General features: G+C 41.5%; 1 protein-coding gene across 1 annotated transcript; it reads right to left on the bottom strand.

The window, feature by feature from the left end:
* Positions 1-5,859: 5,859 nt before the first annotated feature.
* Positions 5,860-19,861, bottom strand: LOC134165301 (actin, aortic smooth muscle-like). The gene is made up of 8 exons (XM_062621939.1): positions 19,670-19,861; positions 18,048-18,176; positions 14,730-14,840; positions 11,822-11,906; positions 10,374-10,535; positions 9,694-9,885; positions 8,175-8,356; positions 5,860-6,811 (listed from the first exon to the last, which is right to left on the bottom strand). The coding sequence occupies exons 2-8, from the start codon at positions 18,054-18,056 to the stop codon at positions 6,668-6,670; spliced, it is 885 nt and encodes a 294-aa protein (XP_062477923.1). The 5' UTR covers positions 18,057-18,176; positions 19,670-19,861; the 3' UTR covers positions 5,860-6,667.
* Between the last annotated feature and the right edge of the window lie 1,888 nt (positions 19,862-21,749).

Consider the following 21,749-nt stretch of genomic DNA (forward strand, 5'->3'; position numbering starts at 1 on the left):
CTTCTAAAATGAAGCACAGGGCTGGGATACAAGCTGGTTGCTCAAGCTGATGCATAGAATTCTGCCAGGAATGGCACTTAAATATTAACCAAAAGGCTGCATCAATCTTCCTACTGTGAGCATCCAGAGCAGAGACCATACTTCAGCTGACATCTATTTATCCTGCACAGAATCTGAACTATAACTTCAGCTGAATAAGATCCTGTGCAAGCTGCCATCCGTGTGTATTCCATCAGGATTATCATACTTGATTGCTTTATTTGGGGAAGTCAGACAAGGATTGTGACTTTAAGGCTGCAGCACGTACAGACTTCAGGAAGTGATGAGCTGTGTTTGAAACATTCATTTCTGGGCTTTGTTTTATGGGTCTTTTCATTGCTGAGGCCACCACCGCTGTCTCACAGACTCTGCAGGCAGATCGCTCTGTTTGATGGGGTTTACATTGTAGAAAAGAACTTTAATCTTGCTGTTCAGGGTTTTTTTCCTAAATCGATCCCTACTCTTCATAAACTCCCTTTTCAGCCTTTGTACTTTCTTCCTTACAGGGTAACATTGGCTGTTGTCTAGGAAACACATCTTGTGTTCTCCCGAGCATCCCGCCACCGCTAATGAAAGAAATCCCTTTGCATCTCTGGGTCACATCATGTTAATTCAGCAACTCTGTGTGAGAGCCAAGCAACTGATTTAGTGTGCGACCTGCAATGCAAAATGCTCTTTACAAGACTACAAGAGAGAAAGAGCAGCGCGAGGAAACCTTCCTCACAAGCCTGAGCAGCAGTCATTTACACAGGGAATCACACAGAGTCAGGGAATCAAATATTCTTGTACTTACCAAGGACTAAGGAAAATACTCAGCAACTGGAATGGAGGTAGGGAAAAGCCCAGAGTAGTGACAGTATCCGAAGACAAACTCCATATACAGCCACTTATTGCTATGTATAATAAGCCTATATAAGAGAAGAGGATTGATGATATTTTGTGGTACAATAAAAAGATCTTACAAAAAAAAATAGCTCCAAGTCTAGACCTCAGCACTTATTTAACGCTTTTTCACCTTGCAATTAAACAAAGCTCTACCCAGTTCCTCCATCCTTCACCTTTGAGCAGAGGAGCAGGTAGATGCATCCAATAACAGAGGTAAGACAAAGCAACAGCAGGAAGTGGGCGGACAGGATTGTCATCTGGAACTTGAGGGGCACCAAATGGGCAAGTTTAAGCAGACTGGAGCCCATCTTTTCTCTTATTCAATAAGATAAGTAAAAGGTGAACTGATGCTTCCAAGGTCAAGCTGCCATTGAAGAGGACAGTCCTTAGGGCATAAGGTCATCACCTGCTCTATGGATTGTCAAATCATGGGGACCAGTTGGTCAAGTTGATCTTTCAGCTTGGGTATTTTCCGTACCTGGTTTAATTAAGGGCTGTGAAGTCCTGTAAGGACACAATTTTCTCTGGGCCAGATGGGAAATCAGTTAAGAGACTAAACCTGCAAAGTTCACACCTGGATGATCAACAGTTCCATGGAAAACTGCTCAGGATCAGCTTCAATGAACCTATGTATGACTTCCTGGCTAAGAAAGGTTATTTGCTAACAGCCCAGATGGAACAGGACTGCTATTAAAAATCAATCAGCTGTAAGAAAAGTGGATTGATGCCCACTCAGGTGTTCCCTAAAATACAGGTGTGCAGCCACAGAAGTACCCCAGCTGTTCCTATACCTGTAAAACTGAGAATTGAGACTCTGGTGGTATAAAGACGATACAAAGACTTCAAGAACAGGTAGCACAGGAGGGTATGGAAACCTCCTGGTTGAATTCTCATTATTGCCAAAAGTATCAAAAGAACAAATTGTTTTCTTGGGTATTTTTAATTAAAACCCATATTGCTCTATCAAGACCATTCAGTTTGCTACGTAGTCTTGGTAGCAACGAGTTGTGAGTGCAAATACCTCGTGATCCTTTATGGTAGGGTGGGATATGGGATGCTGCATCAAGGTGAGGGAGGCACAGGCTGGCCATTAGAACGGATGCTGTGTGAAAGGTGAATGATACCCACATATTGTGTAAAGGGTAAAGATGGGGAGTGTTCATTCCAGCCCACTACCAAAATACAGCAGGTACCTGAATAATGTGGCAACAGAGAGCAGGAACAGATTTCAAATAACTCCCTTTTGTACAGATACATTATTTGTTGTCTGTACCTCCTGACATCTGGGTGATTTTTTAATCATACATCACGCTTTTGGTCCTTTGCTCCAGGGAAAGAAGCCTGCATTAAAATGATAATAAAAAAACCTCCATAAACCTAGTGATTTATGGTCTCAAACTCAGACGTGGAAATGATCCACTCTCCTCAGAATATTAAAGCTATTTGCCATTCAACACAGATCTGATTTTTGCAGGGGGCCTCTCACATTAATTGAAGGTCAGATCAATATCACTGTTTGGAGGGTGTTTGGAATACATGCCAGGACATATTTCCATATTAAAATTCAACAAATTCATTCTTGCCCAAGGTTAACCTCAAACAGGAAAGAGATATTTCAACCTGTTCGTCTCATATTAGCTTGTCATGCTGCTGAGCATGGTTTCTACCTTTGCAAATCTAATTCCTGTCAAAGCTTGCAATTTCCATTGCTTGCTGTCAGTACAGCATGATTCTTGTTGTCTTTCTCCCAGGACTACTGCTTCCTGAAATCCCCAGCTCCAGAGAGATGTGTCATCTGGGTGGCTTTCATTATTCAAGGCTTTGCAAACTGGTCCCCTTCCAGGATGGGATGAAGACTCAGCCATGCTCTCTCACTGAGGGCAGTCAATGACTCCACACCTCTCCCCTGATTTTCTAGCTGTGGATTTGCGACAGAAATCAAGATCTTCACCTAAAATTGATACAAGTAGAACAGACAATGAGTTACTGCAGTTGCTAATGGATGAACAGGGACTGAAATCTTGCCCTCACCTTGACACTGATTGCAGTCAGACATGTGTGTCTTCGCCGTCAGCATCTGGTGAGCGAACAGCTTGCCTGGGCTGGAAGACAGCCTGGATGACCTCAGTGGTCTTTTATATTTCCATTAACAAGAAAAGCGCACCGGGAATGGAATCAAAAACATGAACACCGTCCACTATAACCCTTTAAACGTGTCAAATGCGTTTTCCACTTCTCTTGTTGGCCATGAATGCATGATCAGGAGGCCCAGGTAATGAGATCTGCAGGCTTGGCTTCTTCTATAAAATGCTCCTTGGTATTTTATGTTATTAACCTTTGCAGTAAAAGTTCACCAGGTCCTTTTCCTTTTTCATTAAAAGCTTCCCACATAGAAAGAAGGGAGAGTTCATCCCAAGTGTCCCCAGCGATTTCGAGCTTGCTACAAAGGTGATTTGCTTTCAATATTAGACATTTTTCTCTCCTCCCTCCTATTGTACATACAAGAGGTAAAGCAGACGTCATTTGCTTTCTGAAACCCACCAACCCCAGTTAAAATGACCCAACAATCATTCTGATCACAGGTTAATGATTAGTTTGGGGTTTTTTCCATCTCCTTTGTATTACCTTGATATTTGGAGCTACTCAAGGGCTCATGTATTTTGTGTCTCCAAAATGCTGCTGCTTTTCAAAACAGATTTGCTTGTGTAAAAAAAAACCAAATGTGCCTCTGCCTCTGAACTCTGAATGTCAGAATGTAGAGATTCTTGGAATGCCAGCAAAGCCCTAAAACCGAGTTCGCTCGTTTCCTAGTTTATAGTCCCAAGAAGGATAAAACAGCAAAACTCCCAAAAGAAACCCTCAAAATGCTGCTTGTATTTTATGAGCAAACATCAAAGTCTGTGGCACAACTGATAACGTTTCACCCCAGATCCTGTATCATTTAATAGGGAAGCCTTGCTGACCATAACTAAGTGTCAGACTTCCATAAGAGACATTATCTCTGAACTGCTGGTGTTGCACAGTGATTTCATTTTATGTGATCTTAATGCACAGATATTTATTTAAATACCTTTTGCAATTGAGGTATTGGCTTATATTGTGGTGGACTTGGTCGTGTTAGGTTAACAGTTGAGCCTAAGGGTGTTTTCCAACCTGAACTATTCTATGATTCCATGTGAAATGCAGAGCAGAAAGGCAGTGTTACAGGAACAGAAGGGTCAGAAAGTGTTTGGAGGATGGCATTCACATTTAAGAGCTAGATGGCAAATATTCAGTGGGTTTAATAAATTACATGCACAGAAGCAAGTGAAACGGTAACCAAAGGGTAGTTGGGAACACCAGGAAAGTGTTTGATCTTGTCTATGGGTATTCTCTACTCTCAGTTCCAACCCCATACAGGAAAGCAGAACTCACATTGTGCCTAAGGCAATTTCCTCTCAGAGAAGCAGAGGTTTGCCAAACCACACAACCAGCTTAACAATTTTCCTTATTTTTATCTGCATTTGCTCTTAGCACATCATTAATTCTGTGTTCAAAATGCATGTGGATTTGAATGAGATTCCACATGCAGATTGTTAGGGAGGTATTCAGAGCATCGCCAGGCTCTTCCACACTGAAAAAGGAGTCAGCTGCAGGATGAGGATTCATATTCTAGCCATGGAGAGCTCACATCTCAGCCCCAGCTGTGGCAGGAGCCAGAGATGCCAAGCAAGGGCTGAAGAGGATTCTGTTAGGGAGAATGAGGGAAGAGGACCTGAGGAAGGGAGAGGAGCAGAAAAGCCCAAAGGACTCCTTCAGTTATAGTCAAGTGCTGTAAACATGTACCTCCCTTGCCACTTACAAAAAGATTACATTCTTTTAAACCTTTTCCCTTTATTTTCCTCATTAATAAGCTGTAACTATATCCTGAAAGGATATATTTAAAAAAATAAACTGAAAACCTAAAGAATATCCTTAATTTTTAATACTGAAACAAGGACAAGTAGGTTATTAGCAAATGGGATAGAATTTTGCTTTAATACTACAGGGGATTGCCAATGTAATTTGGTTCCAAGGAGCTGAGAACCATCGCACCTACAAGAGGTCAAGATTAGAATGTAAGTGATGCTGCTCAGGCAGGTGATAAGGCCAGTTAACAGTGCTATTCCTGTACGTAAGGTGATTTATTAGCAGCTTAAGCAGCGAGCAAGCACACAGGCTGAGACCAAGATAATAAACTTGAAGTAGAATTCATTCAGAGGCTGAGAAATTTGCAGTGATTTACATTTGCTTGAGAAGCCGTGGATACCGGTGGTTTGGACTGACTGCTGTTCAACAGGGGGAATGAAGGCAAGATCCATTTCTTTTTAATTATAAGGTAGTGCTGGCCACAACAGACCTTGGAAAAAACCTTCCCTTACAGGTCTTTTCTTTTACCATGAAGAAATCATTTGGATAAGGAAATGAGATCACCCTGAGCTGGAACTCGCAGTAGTAAGAAGATTCTTTAAAACATCTCCCTAGATGCATTGTCAGAAGTCCATAAACCCAACTCTTATCTTTTCCCCATCTTTGGAAAGAGGATATTGTGTTTACTGGCAGCATCCTGACAGGTTTCATTTAAATCAGGAAACGCACATCAAGCCTGACATCACCTCATTGCAAAGCCAACAGCATCCAGAATCATAAGGAACACAAGTGCCTGGTATGAGAAAGAGAAAAATCTTCAGAGCTGACTCTCATTTCCATACAGAGCATTATGAAAATTTATCATCCAGGAAGATTATTTCTTATAATAGACACTGAGGAACAATTCTGTTCTCATTTTGGAATTGTTTAGCTGGAAAACTCGGAGGCAGTGAAACCTTTCCCATAATAAAATTAAAACATAACCTCCTAATTATTATTTTAATAGTTAAACTAGTCACTATGAAATTAATGTAAGCCACAGCAGCCTTCCACGGACAGCTACGCTTTTATTGATCCATTAAACCCAGGGTGTTTCAATAACACATTCCAAAGGTTATTATTTACTCTGTAATCATTAGCTTAGCTCAGCATAGCACATCTACAGCACAAGTAAATGAAACATCAGTTGACTGCTTAGGAAGAGGGATGAAGAAAGCAATAATACATCCAATAAATCACTTGTTACATGTATATTCAGAAGTACTGAAGCTTGTTGAAGCTCCTTACTGGTGGGGAGTGGTGGTCACAGGGAGACAAAAGTCTCCAGCCTAACAACTGCAGGATACCAGGGAGACATCCATACTGTCACCCATGTGCACACTGGTACCCACATAAATCCACTGTGTCCTCGGTAAGATAAACCCCCTTAGAGGAATCCTGTGTATATAAACAGCATTAACTGCATATAAACAGCCCTCTCCAGTACCTACATCCTGCATTATGCTTGAGTTTGATGAATCACTTAAGGACATACTTCAGACTTACCACTGATAGCAGAGACTAACACACAGCAGCAGCGTGTGTCACCTCCTGGATGGCAGCAAAACAGTGGCAAATGTGGGGGAAAGGGAGGTCTATACAAATGTACAGGATAACTGCTGTTACTGATCTTGGAAAACACCCACCACGGAAGTGTTAGTCTCATTTTAGCATCAAATATCAGAAATAATTTGGTAATTCATATGACACCCATACAGTGTGGTTCTTTACCATGTGGAAGAAAGCCAACCCACCCTCAGAGGTGATGTGTAGAGAAACAGCACTACTTATCACTGACAGTACATGATGGAAGGCCTCAGAAGCACTTGCGGTGGACAATAGAGGGACCAGCTTCCTCATATTCTTCTTTGCTGATCCACATTTGCTGAAAAGTGGACAGGGATGCCAGTATTGAACCCCCAATCCACACAGAGTATTTCCGTTCGGGTGGTGCAATCATCTACAAGAGAAGTGCAATCTGTTGTAAACAGTGACAAGCAGGTAACACAGTAAACATCTCTCCGGGTGAAATAAGTAGGTTAGAGTCTTTTCCTCAGGGAAGCACAACTCAATGGAGCACAACAGGGAAGTAAACCACCTAAGAGGCAGAAAGGCTGCCATATTTTGTCTTCCACCTCAAACTGAGAAAGCCACTATAACATTACTATGAGCAGGCAAATAGAGCAGCACATGAGATCTCTGCAGATAGCCCATAAAACAGCTACCAAAACTTATAAACATATATGAAAGCTTTGAAACATTAACCTAATTTGACTGCAATTAAAGACCACTGGAACAACACAAGAGAATGGCCTGAGCATTTCTTTTGTTTTTTTAAGGATAAAGGAATTCTTCAATGTAAAGGAAAAAAACCCCACACAAAACACTGAGACATGGCATTGCGCATCCAGCTGAGCACTGCTTATAGAGCTAAAAGACCCCCTGCTAATCTGATTCTCCCCTGAGCCACTGAACTTCTAAAACACACTGGATGCATCCCTGCTCCTGCATCCTATTTCCATTCCTGCCACTCCCTACCATGCTCATTCAACATGCTGGCTGCTGCCTGTTAAAAAAGGGTCTCTTTCCCTGCCCATGGCAGGGGTTAGAACTGGGTGATCTTAAGGTCCTTTCTAACCCAAACCGTTCTGTGATTCTATGACTCTTTCACTATACAGCATCTTGAATCCAAGCTGAGAAGGTCCTTTCAAGCAGCTAACAAAGTGCAGACTTTGCATGCTGCTTGGATTTTGGATTCATTCTTCCCCCTTTATCACTAATGACTTTCACTGATCGCTAAGCCTCAAAGCTTATAATATTCCCAATATCTTCTTGCATTGCTCATGCCTCCTTTAGTGTGTACAGCTCCATCTTCTGTAGGTTCATCCCTACCTCTCTTACTGTCCTGTGGAGTCTTTCAAGTAGCCCTTTACTCCCTCATAGCTCTATTTCACTAGGAATCGCATGGGACTCTAAAGGTTGGACTTGATGATCTTAAAGGTCTTTTCCGAACTATTTGATTCTATGATTCTATGACTCTTTCTCCTCTTTAGGAAAGAACAGTTCTGTGTTGTTTCACATTGTCTCAAAGTGACTGCATCAACTCCCATGGCTTTATTCCAGTACCTCTCAAATCCCTCTTTGAATTCTACTTTGGCTGGTAGGAAGAAAAGAGGCATTAAGTCAGCAGGCTGCCTGAGGCTCTCTTAACATCAGGACTTGGGATGCAAGACCTGGACATTCTCTTAAGGACATCTGATTTGTTTTTAAGACCTAACTTTTCACCAAAGGCTTGGGTTTTAAGTGCAGGTGTTCAAAATTACCTTAATCTTCATGGTGCTTGGAGCCAAAGCTGTAACCTCTTTCTGCATCCGATCACCAATCCCAGGATACATCGTGGTTCCCCCAGAGAGGACATTATTAGCATAGAGATCCTTACGGATGTCGATGTCACACTTCATAATACTGCTGCAAGTGGCTTCATGGATACCTGCAGATTCCATCCCTGAGTGGAAAGAAGTTTTAACACGTTATTTCTCTTCGGCCCCTTGTTTCTCACTGTTAAAATGAGAGGAAGGCTCCCTAGTCCAAGCTGTCTCCCTTTAGAAAGCTCCAGTTATACGATGCTTAGGAGAGGAAGGGCAAAGACAAGACATCCTCCTCACCTTTGTAATCTCAGCATAGTAATTATACAAGCAAAATACACTTGAGGGGAAGGAAGATCCCCGTTCTGGGGATTCATCCTGGCTTTGCTACTTCCTCAAGTAAAAAAAATGATTTAACATTTAAGAAAACATTTAAAATAAGGCATTACTGCAATAGTTTGCCATTTTTATAATGATTTCTGATGCTGTTAGCTGGCAACAGAAGCCCACTTGGCGTCTCAGTGAGCTACCTTGCTTTTGACGTGTAGTTGAATTTGAATGCCAGTACAGCAAAGCTAACTTCTGGAACTACTTTCTCCTAAAGGAAGGAACAGACCAGATACAGTCCTGGGAAAACAGTTGGAAGAATCAGACCTTTTAACTAGGTTCACACACACATTTTGGCCAGATCTGTGATCCAGGAAATCCTGATTTCCATCGCTGCGTTTCTGATTGTGACCATTGTTGAAGCCTAACTCATCCCTGATACACTTCTCACAGCCAAATCCCTCCATCTGCTACAGAGAATTTCTCCTGCTGATGCTCAAATACAGAACTTGGAGCTATATTAATGCTTGAATAGTTTCCTTTCTACACACAAACGTAGCTTCACCATTCAGTGTGATGGAAATCATGCCAAACTGCCTGCAGCCATTTCGCACAGTCCTTGTGAGAGGAATTTAAGTGGGAAGTGGGAAATTTGTGAGGGCAGCATGAGTTCCTACAGAACTCCCATGAGTTCCCATGTAAGGTGTCAGTCATCCACTGGAGAGAACGGGAATTTTAACACTAAAGATAAAACTACTGGAGAATGATGTATGATCTGATTTTCTGTAATTCAATTACAGATTAATATAACACTAAATGGAAGCAGTACCTAGATTAAAACCCCCATAACGGCACTGCGCAGTTATGTACCAGCCAGTCTAGACAAAAAGCATGATCTGACAGTGCTCTAAAATATCATCTTAGAAACTCCACTGCATTTATAAGAGACTGAAACAATCCAATTCAGGTATTTCTAAGCAGCAGCGTCCATAGCTTCCAAAGAACTGATTAAGTCAACAGAAGCTGCATGTTTCTAAGGACATCTCAGAATAAACACCTTGATTCCTCCAGCTGAAGGTTGTCTGTACTTCCTAAGACATCCTTCTTTTCATTCTCTGCCAAGTCCCTAGAAAGAGCAGTCCTGTCCCACCTATGAAGGATGGCTGGAAGAGAGTTTCCGGGCACCGGAACCGTTCATTCCCAATGGTGATGACTTGTCCATCAGGAAGCTCATAGCTCTTCTCAAGAGAGGAGGAGGAAGCTGCAGTCGCCATTTCATTCTCAAAATCCAGTGCCACATAACAAAGCTTCTCCTTGACGTCTCTCACAATCTCCCGTTCCGCTGCAGACAGGCAACAAGGTTTTAATCAGCCTACAGTGTGATAGATAGGATACAGATTTACTCATGCACATTTCCCTGAGTCCATGATGGTCACACAGTTAATTGGATTCTCACCTCTCTGTTGTCTCAACAACATCACTTTCCCTTTGCACCACTCATCAGCGAAAAAAAGAGATGTATTGTGCTACAGAACGCTGTAAAGATTAATATTTACGTGTTTATGTCACAAAACCTTGAGGATTATCCATTACCAGCTACTCACTTTGTTCCTTTGTTTGTGGAAGAGATCTGATCAAACACAACAACCAATTATATTTGTCAGTGACACAGGATTTCCTAATGAGGTGGCACCCTCATCCTTGACGCTCAACACCCATGCTGAAAGCCAAAGTCATTTTGAAGCATCTTGCCTCGCACACACTTCCTTCATACAAAGACAACTAATAGAACAAACATAAGCAAAGGGCATCCAAAGCATAGCTCATTACCAGTGGTGACAAAGGAGTAGCCTCTCTCAGTGAGAATCTTCATGAGATAGTCAGTGAAGTCTCTACCTGCGAGATCGAGCCTCATGATGGCATGAGGCAAGGCATAGCCCTCATAGATAGGCACGTTGTGTGTGACGCCATCCCCAGAATCCAGAACTATTCCTAGGAAGTGAAAGTAAAGGAGAAGCTGGTTATTTTCCACAGATACAGGGTCTCCACATAGAATCATAGAACCACAGAATGCTTTGGGTTGGAAGAGACATTAAGCTCATCCAGTTCCAACCCCCCTGCCATGGGCAGGGACATACTCCATATTGTCAACTGAAACATGCAACGACGAAGATGCTCGCATGATGATTGTTTCTGTCATTTCTATAACTAAAGAGCTGCTTGCAAGAGACAAAGTCATTAGCACAAAGTAAGCAGCTTGGGGAAAAAAAGACATGTAACGTTCAGCAAATTGATTGTGTTGTTCCTGCTGAACAGACACCAGCAATAATGATCTTGCATGTATGCAGAGGCTTTCATTTCAGACCGCCCTCAGCACTTTACAGACATGAAATAATGTACAAACTGTAAATAAAAACCTCTCTATAAGGCTAAAAATTGGAATCTGCCATTAAAATAAACCACCCCATTAAGGAAAATGCACCAATGGTTTATGTGTGCACAGCCCATGTTATTCTTGGCTAGGAAATGAAGTCCATGTTTTCCACTCACAATGAATAAGGCATTTCTGATCCCAAACATGCATACAAATAGTCAAATTTTATGCAGAAAGCCAGTATTTATGACACTCTCAACTCCTGTCATATACAAAATCATATTGTGGCATCAGGCTACAAAGACAGATGGTAGTTTAATTGTTTTCAAAGTATATGAAGACTCAAGGGTTGCTAGGAATTTATTGTCTTAATGCCTGATCAGACTCTAAATGGCAATAAGAAAACACCTCCATGCTAATTCAAATGGTCGCTTAACAGCAGACATCATTATGCGATAGAAATTCAACATTTAAATAAAGTATTTTCATCTGGCTACTGAAGGGTTGTTTTTTCTTTCCTGTTGGGAATGCAGCTTAACAATGGAGGCAGGTCTAAAGAAAGAAGGAACCATGGGATTGGAACCATCTAGTTAAGATACAGCCTCGTCTCCATGCTGTGCAATTAAGGGCAGCATCAAACCAGACCATCCTTCATCTGTTCATATAGTTGAGCTGTAGCCAGTTGAGCTTTTGAAGTAGAAATCCATAAATCTATACCCTTACCTGTCACAAAGTTGAAAACAACAAAGAAGCACTTGCACAGCATGGTGGGAAGTATTCAGTCTCCACAGGGCTATCAGTGCTTCTTAAAACACAGCAGGTGCATCAGAATCAACATATATCCACAAGATATACATCCACAGGAGAAGGACAGGAGGAAAATACAACTCCCAGAACAACTCACCAGTTGTTCTTCCAGATGCATACAGAGACAGCACTGCCTGAATTGCTACGTACATGGCTGGCACATTGAACGTCTCAAACATGATCTGGAAGGAAGAATATTAAAACCTTTAGGATGTGCACTTAAGAGTATCTGAAGAGACAGTAAATCTATTCTTTTTTGAATGAATACTGCCAGTTACTACTCCACAGCACACTATGTTTCCTTTAGGATTTCATTAGAAGAACTGACGATGACACTTTGGGATAACCCTGATGGCAGGACTGCAACAATGCAGCAACCTAAGGTTGATATATAATTTATACACACATATTAAGAAACACGTGGAAGACCCAGCTGAAGGAGTCATGAGGAATAATCCTTCTGTTCCCATCTCAAGGAAGAATTTGCCATTCTGACACAGCTTTGGTTCTGTCTCAGAAATTCCTCAGCTGGAGCATCCACAGATTCCTCTGGCAAACAAATCACAGAATGGTTTGGGTTAGAAAGGACCTTAAGATCATCCAGTTCCACCCCCCCTGCCATGGGCAGGGACACCTTCCACTAGAGCAGCTTGCTCCAAGCCCCTGTGTCCAACCTGGCCTTGAACACTGCCAGGGATGGGGCAGCCACAGCTTCTCTGGGCACCCTGTGCCAGCACCTCAGCACCCTCACAGGGAAGAGCTTCTGCCTAAGAGCTCATCTCAGTCTCCCCTCTGGCAGGTTGAAGCCATTATCCCTTGTCCTATCACTACAATACAATCTAGCAACACACTACACTTACTACTAGCAGGATTCTCCTGGTGTAGAACCTAACTTGGCATAGTTTGAACCCATTACATCTCATTCTGCCCCCTCGGCAAACACAACAGTTTCTTTTCTCTATATGGTGTCCTTGGGCATATTCTCTTGTCTCATCCCCACCTCCTGTACTCTAACAAGCTTCAGTTCTTTCCATCTCCTGTGTCAGATAAACTGTGATTTTATCTGAGCAGATGGAATAACATTTGTTTCCAGTTGGAATTCCACTGGGGCTTTGCTAAAGGAACCCCTTAAGGGCACACACTGAACTAACACACTCTGGACAACGCCAGGCACTGTATCCTTTCTTAAACCAATGCCACCTACCCAGGGCAGGGCTACCCCATCACTAGTGGTGCTGCTGTGAGTACAGAATCACTTAGGTTAGCAAGGACCCTTAAGGTCAAGTCCAACTGTAAACCTAACACTGCCAAGTCCACCACTAATCCATACCCATAAGCACCACGTCTGCACATCTTTTAATATCTCCAGGAATGGTGACTCCATCATCACCATTGTACCCATCAGAGCCACTGACATCAGGGGGTTAAACTCTGGATTTCATAACCTAATCCCTTTGCCAAGGAAATCTACTTTTAATGAAAAGTATGCTTTCAATTAAACAATACACAAATTACTGGTATTTCATAGCTAATGTAATTAATTTAATGCAATCAAGAATAAACAATAAGCCTTTAAACAATCTTGAAAACAGGATTTATCATCGCAGTATAATGACAGAAAAATAGTCATAGACACGGCTACTGTATGAACCACACTTTCTGCTTGCTATAAACTAGGCTTTTCTTATGGTCTATTGTTTATTATCTCCCAATTGTATTATCTCCCAGTGCTGTCAAGCTCACTACTTAACCAGTTTATTTACACTGTTGCTAAATTGATGCATAATCTTCCTAAGATATATATGCCAAAAGCTGGCACAAAGAGAAGTGCAGAGCCACATCCGATTTTCCCAGGTGATTTTATACCTATATCTGCATTTAAATCACATTTACTTCTAGTTACTCCTGAATTTATAATGTGGATATTTGGCCAGAAGGCTGCTTGAAAATACAGAAATTTCAGAGGTTGACTTCTGGTTCTGATCCAGGTTTGCTAAATGAGACTGACTATGCCACAGACAGAAATGTTTTGCAAAGCATCATTTAAGCCTGAATGCTTCAGACAACTCATTTTCCCAAGCCAGCACAAACATTCCAGGTTTTGATTGCTTTCCCCCTGAACCTGAAAGGGTGCTCCAGTGGGGAGCTTCACAAAGTTATCTGCATGATGGACTCCAAACCTCTTTATTCAAATCTTCCCCCCAAAAGCACATTTCTGATACAATAACTAGCATCCTGTGTGATGCAGAAGTGTTGATAAAGTGACAGTCTTCAGGGTAGAAAGCAGGAGCTGGGACAGAATGAGCTGAGGAGTTGAGCTACTAAAGGTTGAGCACTCCTGGTGGCCTGAGGTAGGCACATGAAAGGCGTCATTGATCCAAACCTCACAGAGAAGTGTGATTCAGCTGGTGCACAACCTGTGTTACAGCACTTGCAAACCTCACTTTTAAATACACCAATGACTCATCACTCCTTCAAAACAAATTACATGACTCCTGGGTTATCTCACACTGAAACTCGGCATCAGAAGCCACCTTTGCCTCCAGCTTCCCCACTTCCAGAACTGAACACACACAGTCTGGTGAACAAAAAGAATTACTTCAAGTTTTAAGAGGTAAGTTGCTTATATATCACTGCCACACACAAGTACAAACCATTTTAGGGCCATCTGGAAATCTGATATTGTGTGAGCAGCAAACTCTTGTTTCTCATCATGGCTTAAGTCTGTGTTCTAACCCCCACTAACCCTAAGGGATTATCTCCCATAAGAAGCTGAACACTCAGGACTATTTCTATCTTTATGTGCTGCCATGCAACAATGGTCTGTGGCACCGCATGTTGTGAATGCCCCATCCCTGGCAGTGTTTAAGAAGGCACTGGACAGGGCCTTGAGCAACCTGGTCTAGTGGAAGGTGTCCCTGCCCATGGTAGGGGGTTGGAACTGGATGATCTTAAGACCTTTTCCAACCCAAACCATTCTGGGATCCTCTGATTCAGATGATTACCTGAGTCATTTTTTCACGGTTGGCCTTTGGATTCAAAGGGGCCTCAGTCAGCAGGATGGGGTGTTCCTCTGGTGCAACCCGGAGTTCATTGTAGAAAGAATGATGCCAAATCTACAATGGAAAATCACTTTAGAAAAGTTCTGACAATCATTTCTTACATCCACAGAAACTACCCAGAAAGCTTTTCAAATAGAGGCTGAGTAATTACTGTTTTTTTTTTACAGACATATTAAAATAGTTAGCATATTAAGAGTGAATCTGCCAAATGCAACTGGTTTAGAACCAAGCCCACTTGGTTTCTATAGTATGTAACAGAATATAACCTACACAATGGAGCCCTTCCAGTTAGAGTCCCTAAACAGAGCACACCTCATCCCCTCGAAGCAGGAGCAGTGGTTAGTTCCCACCCGCACTGCTCTGATACAGAAGCTGAGCTGGCCTCTGAACTGTTAGACCTGGAAAGGCTTCTCCACTTCAAGCTGCTTGGAGACTGATGCAGCTGCAAGCTGTTACCAAAATGGTCTTTAGAAATCTAATTCTTTCCAAAGCAAAAGGCCCCTTATGCCACAGATATTTCATCCAGTAAAACCTGAATCAAGCTCTCACTTACTATAGAGTAGCTGAATCTCTCAGTCACAGTCTGTAAAGTACTATAGTATGCTTTTCATTTTAGAAGGCACTACCTGTATCAAATGATGCTGCCTCATTGTCTGAGGACTATGGTTGTGAGGAACTGAAGGGACTTTTTTCTTGAGGCCAGCTCAGAGTGTTTAGTAACAGGATGAAATATTTCTTATTATTCATTTAATTCTTTCTTAACCCTTATTTCTTTTTTTCCCCTCTTTTTAGCTCAGCTTTGCCTGACCCCATAAACTTATTTCTGAGCGAAAACCATCACCATCAGGATAGTTTATGGATACATTTATTAGATTAATATCCTAGAAACAAGCATTATTATGCTTCAAAATGAACTTGAGTGGAAAAAAGATCTCTAAATTTGAAGAACCTATAAAACCAACAGCTGTCCAGGGCTGGAATTACTTATTAAGAAAATCATCAGCCCTCTGCTGCAGCTGTGAGGAACAACCTGGACTCATAAAGCAGGGCCCTGCCTAAACCTCAGGCAGTTTGCAGGCTCCTCCTCAAAACCAGGCACAATTAGGCACTGTACAGCCCATTAGATTTGACCTAATAACCATCACATTAATGGATAATGATATTCCATAAGGAACAAAAACAGTTAGGTGTTGGATTTTATAAGTCATGAGAATTAAATGCAAGCAGCAAGCACGACAGCAAAGAGAAATCACTGAGGAAGAATTATTCCAACATTTATATTAAACATTTACATAGTCACCAGAGCCATAAAATGCTCCATCCCAACGTTTTCCCTCCCATACGTTGTCAGCTCAGCTGCTGTGAACAAATGAACAGTGATGTACAATGCCCTGTATTATTATCCAGTGGAAAACAGAGCAGTCCCAATTTGAATATTGTGAATTGAAGCACAGAAGAATGCTTCATTTCATCGCCTGCATGGTCTCCTCCTCCATTCACACGGATGTCTGCGTGTCCCGCAGCATCCTTGCTCTGGATTTCTCTCTCTCTCACACACACACTCATCCTAATCCTTTGGTGACCCCCCTTTATGTAACACAGGATGGTTGGCCACTGCATTATTATGCTTTTGTCCCATTTTTGGCACGTTACCCAGTAATTCTCTTGTTCCTACATCATTCTGCTTTTAGTAGGGACCCGCTTTCATAAGCAGTTCCTTCATCCATTTAAGTGACAAAGAGAATTCACACTACAAAACCCCACATAGTATCTGACCACTATCTGAATTACAGCACTGCCTGAAGCCTCCACCCCATTACACCCTAAACCCAATCAACCTAGCCACGAGTCTGCACTACAGGAAAGCACATGCCACCTTTTTTACCATCTCCAATTCCTTTTCATAACTAGGTTTTAGTCTGCTCTAGCATCCAGCATTACCCAGGGACAGAACACATACACGTATGTGTTATCTACAGGGCAATTTCCAGCTACAGAGACCAGTTACTAAGGGAAGAACATACAAGAGTGACCTCCAATTTATGGTTTTAGGGTGTTTTTTTCCTGCAGGGAAATATAATTTCTTCCTAAATGCAGACAGCAGAAAAACTATCAGGAAGAACAACATAACTGGATGTATGAGGTAGACTTCAGGAACGAGCAAGGTATTCTCTCAGCAAGCAGAACAATAATGAAATCCAAATACTGTGCTTCCATCTAGAGGAGTACATGGGCAATTTATTTCCAAATATGAAGTGAGGAACTCCCATTGCTCCTGTATGGACTTTGGTCTGTTCATCTGGAACACTCTGCGCTTACCTGTTTGGGTTCATGGATATGACACAATAATTGACTTTATATATATGTATTATAATTGTATACACCACATCAAGTGTGAATACAGAACACCACCAGCCCATATCTTCCTTTCAGTGGCATTTTCTATAGGGAAAACATTACTGGAAGCATTTGCTTGTGGAGTTTCCTTCCTATACCATTTCACCTGGAGACAAGTGACGGAACTGCAATCCTGTCTCTAAGGAAGAGGTACAGGATTTCTACATACAGATTCAGATGCTTCCTGATGAGACCAGGATACAAGGGATACCAGGGATATTCAGCAGAGTGAGTGCCCTTCAGACCCCTGCTCTCCAGCTTCTCCCATGAGCACACCTCATTGTCTGGTCAGGGACATCCTTATGTGAGCATTTCACTAAGAGGTCTTTGCTCTGGCTGCCAACCCGTCTTTCCCTCTTTAACTGACAGTGAGAATGTCACACACAATACAAGATGTGGGCGTCACCCATCATGTTTTCATGTAGACAAGCACTGGGGAGAGAAAATCACCCCTTCACTTCCCAGGTTTTGTTCCCAGCATCAATAATGTATCTTTAATATTTCTCTGATTCACCTCTGTTGAATCACAACCTGGTTTTGTTTTACTTTCACTACTTTCTAACGTTGTCAAATGTTCTGCCTCAGTAAGTACTTTAAGACTGCAAAGAGTATGTATAAAGCATAAAATACTTTTATAACATACTGCCAACTCTGATGAGCAATAAGCATTTACTCTAAATGAAAAGTAACCCTAGAAGTACCAAGACCTCATCAACTCCTGTACTAGCATACTGTATCCCTTTACCTATGCTGTGATGGAAATCCTTCAAGGATTTTCCCTTTGGTTTGCAAGAAGGTTAATAGCAAATGGTTTGTCTTGGATAAGATGATGCCTCCATCATTACATTAAAAATTAACACCCACCTTTTCCATGTCATCTCAGTTAGTGATGATTCCATGCTCGATGGGATATTTCAGTGTCAGGATCCCTCTCTTACTTTGTGCTTCATCCCCTACATAGCTGTCTTTTTGACCCATTCCAACCATAACACCCTGCAAAGTATAACATTCTTTTAGTATAACATCCTATTAGTGCAGTACCTCACACACATTAGAGACAGAACATCATTTTAGATTACAACTTCATGTGAAATACTGTACCTGCTGCTGCTGTTCCAGCACATACCCCCAAAACATGCAAGGAACTAAAATGTGAACTGATCAGTAACCACCTATTCTGTACTAACTCCCTCTATAAACCCAGCAGGAAGAGCAAGGCAGCTTCAAAACCCAAAGAAGGCACCCCACACTTGGTGCAACTAATGCCCCTGCAGGTGCATGGCAGCCATCACCACACTCATGGTTCTCCACAAGTGATGGGCTCTTTGTCATTGTGCAAAGGAATAAAGAGAAGGAATTGTAGGGGGAAAAGAGATAATCTCCCTAGATTTCCTTTATATATTAGGTTGCACTTTCTGCTTAAGGCAGTTCCATTATTTGCCTTTAAACAGTGAGATCCCCCCTTGCTGGAAGTTAAATAGCTTTGAAAAATATGTTTTGGGGAAAAAGCTTTAATTTATATAAAAGCGAGACAGATTTTCTAAAAGAAAACTCACTAAATAATAGTTTTACAATGTTTATCATGTTTGCATTAGGAAGCCTATTGTGATTGCCCCAAATAATATAAATACATATGAGGTAATCTATTATATATCAGTTAGCAAACAAAGAATTAACTTTTACTATTTATCCATGATTACAGCTGCTGAGCAGCTTCACTGTGCACAGTTACATGCCAAAAGACAATGAACAAAGGGAGGTTAAATAATGGATGTTTTCAACAACTGATATTCAACTGCAGTGATTCATACAGGTGTTCAAAATGCACTTCAAAATGCTTAGTATTTTACACCTGTCAAACCAGGCTCTTTTAGCTCAGCAAAAGTCCACCTAGAACTTCAGAGAAGGGTTTCTGTAGCCCAGAAAATTAAAATCTGATTCATATATGAATAAAATGAACACAAATTTGCATTTTCTATTCATAAAGGATCTATTACAAAAGCAGCTAAGCAGAAAGAAGGTCAAGAAAAGCCACACTTATCCTTTCTAGTCTCGTTCGAGTTGATCAAGTGATGTGCTAGAGACCTTTTTTAGAAGTTTATTGGGCCATACTTTTACTTACTAAAGTAAGGAAAGGAACTTAACACTATTCTGCTTATCTTTTTCCTTTGTATTGATACAGCAAGTATTAATTTATCTAACAAGTTGGGCTTTTTTTCCCTATACGACACCTTCATACCATTAAGACACTCATGTTCCTCTTTAGCCAACACCTTATGGCTGAAGAACCCCTTTTCCAAAGGATAAAGTAATTCAACCTCACAGTGATAAATATGTGCAGCTTAATCCTCCAGTTCTTAACATGCTAAACTCCTACAAGGGCCGATGGGAATAAGTCTGATGTTTTCTCACTGCCACATTTAAAGTCCCAAAAAACCCTCAAACCAACCCAAACCAACCCCCCAAACTTTCATTTTGGTACCGACCTGATGTCGAGGCCTTCCAACGATGGATGGAAATACAGCTCTGGGGGCATCATCTCCTGCAAACCCAGCTTTGCAAAGCCCAGAACCACTGTCACATACAAGTGCAGTAGTTTCATCGTCATTGCACAGAGCGTCTCACAATTTTGGCTGCAAGACAGTGATTTGGAGAGATGGGAGGGAAGCAAATGGAAGGGAATCAGACAGAAGTAACTCTCTATAATTTAGACAGCAAACTGCTGTAAAAGGAATAGTCTGGGAAAAGAATAAGCCTAAACAGCAAAGGCTCCACTAAAGCCCTAATCTTGCAAAGCATGTTATGTGTCCACACAAAGTTCAGCTTCAACAGACAAATTAATCATGACATTCAGGTTTTGTTTCCAAAAGGGAAAGCTCTCCTTTAGCCTCAAGGGGTCCTGTGATACTCTTTTAATTGGCCTCACGACCATGGGATAAGTTCAGCTAGAGGATACACATTCACCTCTATTTGGACTTAAGCATCTCTTCCAAGGCTGAATTATCTTCTGGAAATGTCATTTGTTAAAAATCGATGATATGAACCTACCAGTTCTAATGTTAGCAGTTAGATGGTAAGTTAGAATCACCAAACATTTATTACTTCCGAGACCACAGTGGCATATTTCAATTTGCCTTTTTCTTTGAGGGTCATCATCAGTCTTAAGCAACCAACTAAAAATAACCCCTACTGAAAGTTTCAGGGAATCATTTGCTGTGTGTTTTTAAATGGCACCTACTCTGTGAAGTGAAGTGCTCACTACAGGACCTATTCCATATTTGTAAGTGGTAAATACCTTATCAAAGTGGTTATTCTAGGAAAGAGGACAAGAGGCAGCCCAGGAACAACTCAACTTCAGCAGTTGGCCAACACATTAGACGAAGTCCCGAACTCATTGGAATTCATGGCAAAACTCCCACTGAGGGAGGGCCTGAATCTCGCCAAGACTTCTGCTTCAAATTCCTTGGTTATTTTAAGGACTGTATCATTGCCTCTTTAGGCAGTTGAGTAGAAGGAAGCTTTTTGATCTTCCTTCTCTGGCAACTTTACTTGGTAAGGAAACGTACTTCAGAAAGGAATGACAAACACTACTTGTCCAACAAAGTTCTTGTCTTTAACAATGCAAAAAAATGTATGAAGCATCATTCTTGCTGTTAATGCAAAAAGGTGTTTGTCTTCTGATGGCATTATAGTTTCACCTAAGCCCTGTGTGCACTGGCATGCCAGGAGTGGTGGCGGAGCAGCCACCAACATTAGGGTCTGCCCTGCAACCAAATTAATGCTTCCTGGTGTTCAGTCCTTTCCTATATGCTTTACAAAGCAAGACTGTGACTGATCCCAACACCTACAGGTGAAACGGAAGTGTAACTTGAAAACATGACATTATTTTAAAGAAGAAAATAATTCTAATTCTTGTTGATGTGCATGTGACTGGAAGATTCTTTTTCACATAAGGAAGCACAGCAATTTCATCACTTTAATTTGTTAACAGCTTTAATATAGGACTGTTTAACCACTAATTCTAGCAACCAGTATTTTTGAGCATTGATTCCCATTGCCATGAATTGTTATTTTGTTCTAAAACCCACAGGAAAAGGCTTTTAAAAGTGCAATAAACCAACCATTTACCAGCAGTACCCAACATTTCAGACCTGCACGGAGGCTCTGATTCCATCAGTGTAAACCAGAAGGAAAATCAGTTCTTAACTATATCAGAAATTACGTCAGATGTGATATTAGAATTTAAGAGTAGAGAATTTTAAAGCAGAGCAGGGCTACAAGGCTCTGAGAGCTTAGCGCTGCTCCTTGGTTGGATAGGAGCAAGATGTTTAATCCTCTATGGTGAGAAATAGTATTCCCAGGATAACAGCAAACACACTGAAATGTTCTTCCAGGTCTCAAAGAGACCACACTCTACCAATCCTTCCAGCTATAAGGAATGCCTGTACGTTTCCCTACAACCATGCTGTCAAATCCAAATTACCTTACCCCAGAAGACACTTTGGAATTCCTTCAAAGCTTGAGGCAAACAGCATCCAAGTCCAGGAAGAAATGTGTACATCCTGA

The sequence above is a fragment of the Pezoporus occidentalis genome, unplaced genomic scaffold (assembly GCF_034315485.1).
Source record: "Pezoporus occidentalis ecotype Australia unplaced genomic scaffold, CSIRO_AGI_Poc_V1 ctg236, whole genome shotgun sequence".
Classification (NCBI taxonomy): domain Eukaryota; kingdom Metazoa; phylum Chordata; class Aves; order Psittaciformes; family Psittacidae; genus Pezoporus; species Pezoporus occidentalis.

Coding starts and splice junctions, on each gene's coding strand:
- LOC134165301 (XM_062621939.1), bottom strand. Junction 9,886..10,373: donor CTACTCCTTTGTCACCACTG/GTAATGAGCTAT, acceptor GCCTGTCTGCAG/CGGAACGGGAGATTGTGAGA. Junction 8,357..9,693: donor CTTCCAGCCATCCTTCATAG/GTGGGACAGGAC, acceptor CTTTCCACTCAG/GGATGGAATCTGCAGGTATC.